At 46.6% G+C, this 11,152-nt stretch overlaps 1 protein-coding gene across 1 annotated transcript in view; it reads left to right on the top strand.

Moving 5' to 3' along the window:
• Positions 1-1,638: 1,638 nt before the first annotated feature.
• NUBP1 (nucleotide binding protein 1) overlaps positions 1,639-11,152 on the top strand; it is a 23,594-nt gene continuing 14,080 nt past the window's right edge. Inside the window, exons 1-3 of the mRNA XM_019507467.1 lie at positions 1,639-1,737; positions 1,818-1,922; positions 2,003-2,136. Of these exons, the coding sequence (XP_019363012.1) occupies positions 1,701-1,737; positions 1,818-1,922; positions 2,003-2,136 (276 nt within the window). The 5' untranslated portion in view covers positions 1,639-1,700. The remainder of the gene's footprint in view (positions 1,738-1,817; positions 1,923-2,002; positions 2,137-11,152) is intronic.

Below are 11,152 nucleotides of genomic sequence, written 5' to 3'. Positions count from 1 at the left end.
AGGCATCAGGTAAGTGTTGGGGATGTCAAATAAGGAGAGTTTACAGGAGGTGGGACTCATCTTTGGGAGAGAAAGTAAGAAGGTGATGTGAATAACATTTTGTTTGTTTGTAGTATGTATGATAGCTGATGTTACAGATGGCTTTTATTTGGATACATTGTCTTTATTTTGGTATTTGTTGATTTGTATTAAATGAAATATTTGTATGTATGTTAGATATGTAAATTGTTACAAATGGGTGTTTCACTAGTGCTGAATATTAAGTGTATTTGATATTGTGTTATTTGTTACACTTCAAAGAAAGAAAAGGATATGTGAGTTCTTTTGAGATGCATATTAAGAGTCTTTCGAGTTTTATTGTATGATGATTCTAGTGGTGGTTTATGTTGGTATGAGAAGTTATTATATTTTATGTATATTTGATATATTTCTTAATTTATATATAGTCTGTTCTGACAAGTCCATTTTGGCATCCTCCAGTCATTTGCTAATTAGGTTAAGGCCAAGAATCTTTTCTCCTCCATCTCAGGAAGAGCCTTTTTTTATACAGAATGAGTCACCTGATCCAGTCTGATAAACGTGGAACAGAAGTGGGAGTTTAAGTGAAGCCTACAAACACAGGACACAAAGCATCACCAAGGGACAGCATCTGGAAATAAGACTGAAGGCTTTACAAATGTTGCCAGTTATGTCATTTTAACCTGGGGACCAAACCAGAACCTGGTTCCTGACATTCTGCACTCGTAAAGTTTTAGCAGTGAAACGTTTAGTGAGCCTGATGGGAATGAGAAGGTTGCTTTGTTTCCCTTGACCCTTATTATATTTAAATGGTTAGCAAGACTGATGTCAAGATGGGCAATTTCCCTTTCTCTTTGGGGTGGGTTGGTGAGACAGGACCTCTGGCTCATGTGAATTTTCATTTATTTAAATCTGTAAAAATCTGAGCAAGCAAGCTGTAGAGGGCTGTGTAGATGGTGTGACATCTCCACTCAGTGCCTGTTTTTCAATGGCGTAGCCAATTAAAAGGTTATTATGGATCTGGATATAGCAGCGCTTACATTCCTGCCAATCTGCTGTTCCCCTGCCAGGGTCTGGCTCACGTTATACTGTATTTTCTCACAACATGCAGCTTTCCCCCAAAAATCAGCCACCCGGTATTGGGGACTGTGTATTAAATCAGAAAGTGGATTTTTTGACCTTGAAGAAGCACCCTGCTCCACCATGCAGCAGCTCCGGCATTACCCCTCAGATAGCTGAGGGAGCTACCACCCTTTGCTTTTCACTTCATGGGAGTCAAAGACCACCTTCTTCCCAAACGGCTTGACAGTCCAGTACAAGAGCGCACATGTGTGTGTGGATTTCTTCATAATACCTTTCAAAAACAAGGTGCTTTAAATATTGGGGAATGCTTTATGCAAGAAAATACGGTAGGCCTCCCCGCCATGTTTTGGGGCAGTCCAAGAGGGAGACTGTACACTGGAGTCCAGGCGCCCCGCCCTCCCCCGCTGTGACTGGGCCGAAGCGAAGAGGCAGCAGCACTCGCCCCACAGGGCACTGGCGCTGGCGGCGGCGTCGCTGCAGTCTCTGCGCCTGCGCATACGTCAGGGCCGCGCTGCCCCCCTGGGGGCGGGACTTGTCCCCGCTGCCCCGGAAGTGTTTGCTCCAGAGACGGAAGTATTGCGGGAGGAGCTGGCTGCGCCATGGCTGAGGAGCCGGTAGAAGTGTCGCCGCCGCACGGTGAGGCCCGGGAGGAAGGGAGAGAGCAGGTCTGGGTCTCTCTCGGTTTCTCTAACGTGACGTCTCTCCGTCCCGTGCAGACTGTCCCGGCACAAGCAGCGCAGAGGCGGGCAAGGCCGCCGCTTGCCAGGGATGTCCCAACCAGCGGCTGTGCGCCTCGGCAGGCCCCGCTGGGCCGGACCCTGGTGAGCGCCGCCCGCGGGCGGAGCGGGGCGGGGCGAGGGGTTGTGGGGGATGCGCCGTGCTCAGCCCCGTGTCGTTCTAGCACTCAAGGAGATACAGGAGAAGATGAAGGGAGTGAAGCACAAGATCCTGGTGCTGTCGGGGAAGGGCGGCGTTGGCAAGAGCACATTCAGCGCCCAGCTGGCCCACGGCCTGGCGGCCAACGACACCAAGCAGGTGGGTGCTGCAGGTGGCCGCCGTGCTGGGTGACATGGGCGGTGCACCTGGCATCGTGCTGTGTGGGTGGGATGGAGGTCCAGTATCTTGGGTGCCGCATTACAAGTTTCTCTGTGATGTCTGGCACGAGGTGGTGGGAGCCTGAGGACCTGGCGGCCAGACACCCTCTCAAAACTCCTTTCCAGATTTATAAAGTGCTTTGGTCCACTTAAAAGTCCCAAGGTGAAATGTGTCCATGGTGCTCTGCAGCGTACCTGAAACTTGGGCAACTTTGATCACTTTTCCAGGATAACTAGGTGTAGGGAAAACTCTGAATACACCACGCTTGCTGATGTGTCATTGAGTGACCGACATGTATGTGCAGGTGCAGAACCTGTACAAGTACCTGTGTGCCCAGGTGCAGTATTCAAGTGCTGTGAAAGAGGGAACAATAAATTTGGCCTGCACTCACTATGGGGATGAGACAACCATGCAAATTAGCCCCATTGCATCCCAGCTAAGCCAAGAAAGGTGGTTTTTTTTCTTTTTATTTATGCACCTGACATGAAACATGCCAAGGACTTGTGAATGGAGCAGTACTGGAGCACAGCAAGAAGAATACTTTTCATCGGTAATATTACACCTCTGAGGGGGAGGGTGCTCTAGAACAAATGGTTGCTCCTCTCAGGTGTGTGGTAACTGGGACTGTCAGTGTGACCATGATCCAGGGGTCCCAATGAGGGTACTTGGGAGGAGGCATCTAGTGAGGTTGTCTAGGGGTCTGTCCTGGGTGCAGCATTGCTTAAATCTTCATTAATGATGTGGACAATGGAACTGAGTGCATGCTTAGCAAATGCATGCACACTAAATTGGGTGAAGCTGCAGATACCCTGGTGAGCAGAGTTAGGTCTGGATATACCAGAAAAATGGTCTGCATCAATCAGGTGAAATTCAAAAGGACAGGTGCAAAGTCTTGACCTTTGGACAGAATAACTGTATGCACAGATACAGACTGGGGAATGACTGGCTAGGCTGCAGTGCTGCAGGGAAGGACCTGGAGGTTACAGTAGTCCATTAACTCGGTATCAGGCAATAGTCTGCCCTTGCTGTAACAAAAAGTCAACAGCATGATGGGTTGTAGTAACAAGTGTCACTTGCAAATTCAGGGAAGTGATTCTTCTGCTGTGCGCAGCAGTGATGCGGCCTTCTTTGGAGTACTGTGTCCATTTTTGGGCACCATGGTTCAGGAAGGATGTAGACAAATTAGAAAGAGTCCAGTGGAGAGTGACAAAGATGATTAGAGGCCTGGGCTTCATGACTTATGAGGAAAGGCTGAAAGAAATAGCATTATTTAGTGTGGAGAAGATGTGGGGGGAAGAATTTAATAACACTCTTTAAGTACCTGAACAGTGATTCTTGAGGGGATGGAAATGGGCTTTTTCTGTGGTTATAGGGGACAGAACCAGGAGCAATAAGTGTCAAGCTGCAACTGAGGAAAATTAAGTTGGAGATTAAGAAGCAATTTCTGACTATGAGGGTGGACAAGCATTGAAACAATAGGCTATCCAGAGAAGCTCTGGAATCTCCATTCCCGGAAATTTTCATGAGTGGGTTGGACAGATACTTGGCTGGGATGGCTTAGTGATTAATCTTTCATTCTCTAACTTGCTTATATTGAACTTCTTTCTATGTATTTTGAAATCTTTGCACAGTGAAACATAGAAGTGCACCAATATGTTGGTCCCATATTGGATTGGCACTGATTATAATGACAGTATTGGCTGTTGGCTTTTTTTGGCTGTCACCAATTAAATGCCCAGTGCATGCACACAGGCAGCCAGGAGCACAGCCCAGCAGCATGGAGAGCAGCTGGGTCCAGTTGGTAAGTCTTTTTTTGGGGAGGGGGGCAGGGGGAAGAGGGGCAAATCATTCCCTCCCTCACTGCAGGGGCCTTGGAGCTGGGCCAGGGGCAGGTGCTGCACTGCTGGGACAGAATGCAGGACGAAGCCATGAGCAGCTCATCTGGGGGGTGTGGCGAGTGGGTGGCAGCTCCCACCACTGCGCGCAGCCATGGGGGGCATGTGTTCCCAGATCAGTGCATGGGGTGAGGGTGGGCTGCAGCTGTGAGCTGGGGCCAGGGTGGTTCCAGGTTCTTTTTGGCGGGGGTGGGGGTTGGGTCGGGGTTGCACTTGGGGCGGGTGGCAGTGGCACTGGCAGAGGGAATACGGCGAATTTTGGGGTGGCTGCAGCCCCCACTCCCCGTAGCCCTCTACCAGCACTGCCACCTTCTGCCTCAAGCGCAGCCTGGCCCAGCCACCCACTAGAAGGAGCCAGTACTGCCCTAGCCCCATCACCCTGCTTGCAGGTCTGTGGGCATATGCCCCTTGTGCCCTCCCAGGTCCACCTCCCACCCCCGCTCCACCCAGACAAGCCACTCACAGCTCTATCCTACACTCTGCCCCAGTTGTGCAGTACCTGTCCTAGCCCCACTCCCTCCCTCACCGCAGGGGCCTCAATCTGCCCCTCCCTTTCCCCTTCCCCCACAATACACCTACTAGCTGGATGCTGCTCTCCAAGCTGCCTGGCTGTATGTCAGCAGTCAGATCGGTATTGGCTGATATGGCTCTTTAAAAATCCACCATCTGTATAGGCCCAAAAAATCTCTATTGATGCACCCCTAGTGAAACTTCTAATCAACTCTGTGAAGAGTGATACTCAGTTCTGTGACTTACAAATGGAAACACAATTAAAAAGTATTAGGATGTTTCTGGTTAAATGTTCTAGGCATGTGGCTTTGCTTGTCTGTAACCATGCAAGTCATTCCAAAAACTAATTTAAAGCCAATATACTTTGTGTAAATTTCCCCAGAAGTAGCCCATATGTAGCCAGTGAGCTAGCTTTGTAACTTCTTTCCATTTATAGGATACTCTTTGCAGTACTATTCTAGTCCAAAAGAATATTTGGTTGGATATATTTAAAACAGTAGATACTAGGTTTATGGTTTTCAATCCTACACTGAAAAACTACTCTAAAACAAACAGTTGCACGTTTTAAGCGTGTTGGGACCTTCAGAACATTAATGTGATGTTTCACTGAAGATTTTCTATCTTCACGTTACTCTGTTTGCTTGGAAAGTTACTTATCTGATTTTTTTTTTTTTTTTTTTTTTTTTTTTTTTTTTTTTATTCTGATCGGTATACCAATGACAGAGGCTACTGTAACTGAAAGAAGCATTTTTTTCTCTCGTTCCTCTGTTTAGTAATATGTTTTATATCACTGGTTTCCTTTGTGGTTTTTTACACTGAAAACAAATGGGGTGATCTGATGGCCACCTGTAAGTTTATCAGGGGTGACCACCAGTATCTGGGGGAACGTTTGTTCACCATAGCACCCCAAGGGATGACGAGGTCGAAAGATCATAAATTACTACAAGACCGTTTCAGGCTGGACATAAGGAAGAATTTCTTTCCTGTCCGAGCCCCCAAGGTCTGGAACAGCCTGCCATCAGAGGTGGTTCGAGCACCTACATTGAACACCTTCAAGAGCCAATTGGATGCTTATCTTGCTGGGATCCTATGACCCCAGCTGACTTCCTGCCCTTTGGGTGGGGGGCTGGACTCAATGATCTTCCGAGGTCCCTTCCAGTCCTAATGTCTATGAAATGTATCCTCTTGCTGTGTATCAGCAGTCACAAATACATGCAGACTCGTGCATTTCAATGTGGTTGTCCACCTTTCTCCCTACAGCTCTAACACCTTTTATATTTAGAACAGTAGGCCAAAAAATTGCCTTGCTGTTTGAAAAGAGCATTGTAAAAGAAGAAAAGATGCAAGCAGTTACACTTCAAAGGTTGTTGACTTCCACCTTGTTCTCATCAGCCTGGATATATTTTTACTTTATCACTCAGCTTTTTGTCATGTTCTGTCAGTAAGAGTACTCCATGGCAGTGAGTCAACCCACCCATCTCACTCAGTGCGAGAGAAACCTGGCACTGTGTGGTGTGCCCTCTGCATTAATGCCAGGTTTCAACCTGGTTACACTCAAGGTACCACTTGTTAGACTCGAGAATGCCAGTCTGTGTTAGCCTCAGAAAATGCCAGCTCTTACCTTTTTAGTGACTTTTTGACTACAGAAAAATAATAAAGCAGTTCTGTTGCAAAGATCTCAGAAATGCCATACCAGAATGCTTTTAACACTATAGATTCCTATTTGAAATTTCACGGTTTATTTTGTGAATCATCTGTAGGTTTTGTGAGGAAATGCAGTTCTCTTACTAGGGAGGAATTGAACACCTTTGTTTTGAAAGAAGTTATAAAAGATATCTCCCCTTCTTAATTTTGACCTTTCAGGGAACAAAATATTGTAGAAATACTTTATTGCATGAAAGATTCCTGTATTGCAGGGCGTCGTATAAAATGATTTGCTGATTGTTCAATAATATTTTATGTAAATAAGAAGGTGTTTCCATTCCTCCTTAAGTTGGAATAATTTAAACTGTAGGAACAAGGGGACGCTGAAAGAAAGCACCCCTGAGACCTTCAGTAGAGAGAGGGCTGCTTCCAAGTGAGTCCCTTGCATTGAATGATTATGTTTGCATGCACAGTTTTATTACCACACAGCCAATACTTGGGTGGCTGGTTGGAAAAAAAATCAAAAAAATTGCAAACAGTCTGTTAGCTAACTTAATCTGTTCTATCTTTGGTGTCCCCCTGCACTGCATAGAGATGCACCCAGATGTATTACCCAGAGAGCTGAGGATTGTGGTAAGGCAGAAAGTTGGTTGTTCCTCTGAAGGTTTTTTGCAGAAAAACATGCAAGCCAGTACTACCTTCTACAGGCTTGGATGCTGTGGGAAGCAATAGACCCGCAGCCCAAGCACACATGCTGTATACACCTGTCATAGAAGTTCTGTGCGTGAGAGAATATGGAAGTGGCTTTACTCCTGTGTCTGCCCACCACAGAAATGTGACATTTTGCTAAAATAGGTTTTGGGATTTGTTTGTTTTTAAAGGAAAAACAAACAAACCTACAGTCTGTCACAGGGAGAGACAATTGTAATGCTGTTATTTACCCAAATCTAAGATGACTTTGACTTTTAAAATAACACCCCCTCCCCAATAATTATTTATTGTAATTTTCCATGCACATAATCAAAGTATTGGTTGGTCATCTTAACTTTGTCCCTCCTACCACTGTGGTGGGAAAAGCAGGAGTGGGGAGGCAGGCAATTAGTTCCCCCTGCCTACCCCTGCCACCCTTTTATTGGGTCACTTCATTTCTCCTTAATGGTGATGTAACAACTCATGAATGGCGCATGCCCCTGGTGGCTGGCGGGCATGGCTGCACTGGCGGCGGCCGGAGCCCGGTGGCAGTAAGCGCGGAGCTCCCACAGATGCTGCCAGCACTGTTGGGTGGGGCGGGGGAGAGCACCGACCAGGGGTTGGTGACCACCCACAGGCACCACAGGCAGTGTCGATGGTGGCTGGGACAATTGTGGACCACCTGTAGGCGCTGCTGACGGTGTCAGTGGCGCCTTCTTGCAGAGGGTGCACTGCCACGCTCATGGGGTGCACATGCACCTGCGTGCACCCCCTGTGCATTACCTCTGACATAACTCATACCTATATAGAAGGAATCTAAACCAAACATTTGTAGACAGATGCATCTGTTGGCACTACTAGCATACTAAGGATAAAAAGAAACTAGTAGTAAGTTACTTTACTTTGGCACTAGTTTTGTGTCTGCTGCAGAATATGCAACTCATTTAAGTGAAACACTTTGCCATTTTGTTTCTTACGGATAGTTGCATGTTGGGGTTTTTAAAGCATTTGAAATCTATGACTTCAGAGAGTCGGTGCAACTCACACCATTCAGTGCATAGGTTAGTTCATCTGTACCTTTCCTGTGTAAACATCTTTTCTGTCTGTAACATTGCCTTTTGTTTTCTAATTTCCCTGTCTTCCCTCCCTCCCCTCCTACACTCAGAAGTATACGAGAGTTTATTAGGCAGACAAGGTTCTTTGGGTAGATGTGGTATCTTTTATTAGACCAAATAAATATTTGGGAAAAGGGTCTCATAAAAGATATCACACCTACCCAAAGAACCTTGTCTGCCTGTGTACTTAAACCAACACAGCTACAACCAAAAACCTCAAGAGTTTATTAGGTCTTCACTTTAAAGTTTAACAGTGTGTGTTTGTTTTTATAACATTCCAGTGCTTTCACTGTCAGCGGTTGACAGTGAAAATTAAATATAAAATTGTCTCCCCCAGCATTGTTGTTGAAAGATGTGTGAGAACTTAAATGTGACAGCATAACTTCATGCTATTCTAGAATCAGTCGCTAGAGGGAGCACATGTTAAGTCAAAATCCCTGGACATTACTATTAAAAGAGATCATCAGGAAATGAATGAAAATATTGCATGACATTTTTAGCCTTAATAAGAGATTAGAAGATGGAGATGTTCATGTGGAACTTTATTTATGAATTTTATTTTATTTATATGCTGCTCATCCCAGAAAAGCTCAGGGCTGTAAAATGAAGAAGAAATTGTTCTCCAGGTCTACTATATATTTCAATTTATATGTTGTCCAGTAACCCCTTCAAAGGTAAGGGGAGCAGCATATTGATTGAGCAATGTAGCTTTTGTAGGCAAACACATTTGAAATAAAAGGGCCAGATTTTCAAATGCTGTCAGGCATCTGATAGGCTTTTCTAAACCATATAGTGCCTAATTAATGGGAATTGGGCACTGTTGAGAATCCTGCTTTATCTCTTTATCTAATTTCCTAAATGTCATTGATGTTTTTGGGAGAACCAGCCCAAAGACAACTTTCACCATAATTGGCTTACTCTTACTATGATATAATGTGTCATATGATGGCATTGGAGTATTGTTGAGTATATGTTTATGTATTTTGTTGTACATATATTTAAAGAGCATTTGTTGGGAGCCATTCAGTTTAACAGCTTGGCCTGTTCTGGAAATTGTAATTTCCATTGCTTCATTAAAAGAAACAGATGTGACATTTGGACCAAAAGCCCCTGAGAAATTGTGGAAACAAATTCTGTGCCCAAATGTCGGTTAACGTCCCTTCAGATAAAGGAATTTGGAAAATCAGTGGAGATGCAGTTACAAAGTTGTTCTGCTTGATTTGTGAGGGGAAAGTGGAGTGTCTCTCAGTAAGCTCTGGCAAGAGATTATAAGCAGTGACAGCCATTGTCAGTACCAGAGTATTGTATGGCCAGACAATGCCATACAGTAGACTTTTTCAAAGATCGATACTGCAGAATGGTATGATCCTGTAAAACTGTGCAAAATGATGAAGCCTTAAGAATATCTCTTTTAATTGACATTTTTCATAGCTTTGCAAAGGAAAGAAGTGCCTTTAACTTCATTTTACAGATGACATCTTGTTATGAGTTGAATTTTTTGAAAAATAAGGAGTAAGGGTGCACTGATACAAGTTTTTTGGGGCCTATACCGATGGCCAGTTTATTAACAAGAGTTAATTAACAGAGTGATAAAATGCTTGACTTGTCTAATGTGAAGTTGTACTTTTTCTGAAATGCAGAAGTTGTAGGACTATGCAGAATCACTCTCCTTGACTTTTTGCCCATGTAAATCATATTCATAGGATCATAAGGTAGGTCTGGAAGGGACCTCACAAGGTCATCTAGTTCAGCCCCTTGCTAGGCAGGATCATCCTTAACTAAATCATCCCAGCTAAGTGGCTATGCAGTCTGCTCTTGAAAATTTCCAGGAATGGAGTTTCCACAGTTTCTCTAGGTAGCCTATTCGAATGCTTGACCCTCGTAGTGAGAAAGTTCTTTATAATCTCCAACCCAAACTTTCTCTGTGGTCCCAGACAGAAGTCCATCTTCATGCTCTCTGTAAGTATCCTTTAGGTATTTGAAAAGTGTTGTCAAATCTCCACTCAGTCTTCTCTTCCCCAAACTAAATAACCCTAGTTCTTTCAGTATTTCCTCATAAGCAGGGATCCTGGTTTTCCCTGATGAAAAATACCAAATTCTCTGCTAAAGCCCCCAAAATCCATATTTAAAATCAGCACCCCCGCCCCCCACTAGCTCTGCTGGTGCTCCTGCTCCCCCAGCCCTGCCAAAGGGGGTCTCCAGCTACCAGGGCTACAGACCCGGGTCTGCAACCCCTGACCCCGCTCCCTGTGCATGGACCTACAGTGAGGGAAGCGGTTTCCTCCTGCTGTGGGCTTAGGCAGGCCAGCTCCCAGCTGCTGCACACACTCCCAGGAGGCAGGGAGGCCCTGCGCCTCTGAGATCTGTACCTGGGGCAAGCACAGGCTCCAGGCTCAGGTGCCACTGCAGCCCCATGTGAGGAGGTGTGTCGCCAGGGCAGCAGTTGGGGGGCGGAGGGAGCAGCAGCGAGGAGATCCCTGTGTGGTTCTGCTGCTGCCTGCTGTGCCAGGTCATGCCCACTGGGCTTCAGATGCCCTGGGGGAGGGAAGCAGGGTGGCGGGGAGCAGCAAGTAGCAGCTTCTCCATGTCCCTCCACTGTTCCCTGCTGCCCTGCTTCCCTCCCCCTGAGCCTCCAGAGCCCGGTGGGCACAACCCAGTGTGGCAGGCAACAGCAGAGCTGTGCAGGGATCTCCTTGCAGCTGCTTGCCCCCCGCCCCCGCGTTGCCTCAGGAGTGTGCATCTGTTCATGGGCTGACAGTGAGGGAAGTGGTATGAGGCTGTGCCCCTCAAAGCAGCAGGAGGTACGTCACGAGGGGTGGGGGCTGGAAAGCGAGCAGCAGTGATGAGATCCCTGCATGACCCTACTTTCTCCAGACATGCTGAGTCTTGCCCACCAGGCTCCAGAGGCCCTCAGGGAGGGAAGCAGGGTGGGAGCCTGAGCCCACAGCTTGAGCCTGCCACGGGTGCAGATCTGGGGGGTGTGGGCCTCCACTGCCCCCTGGGATTGCGTGAGGCAGCAGGGGGGCCAGCATTCCCCTCCCCTCCCCTGTCCCTCAGACCAGCCACCCACGGCCCCATCCTGCTCCCTGCTGAGGTCCTGCA

This window comes from Gavialis gangeticus, unplaced genomic scaffold, assembly GCF_001723915.1.
Source record: "Gavialis gangeticus isolate Ggan-Ray unplaced genomic scaffold, GavGan_comp1, whole genome shotgun sequence".
NCBI classification, from domain to species: Eukaryota; Metazoa; Chordata; order Crocodylia; family Gavialidae; genus Gavialis; species Gavialis gangeticus.
Note: the sequence above shows the minus strand (reverse complement) of the source record. Positions and strands in the feature narration are given on the sequence as shown.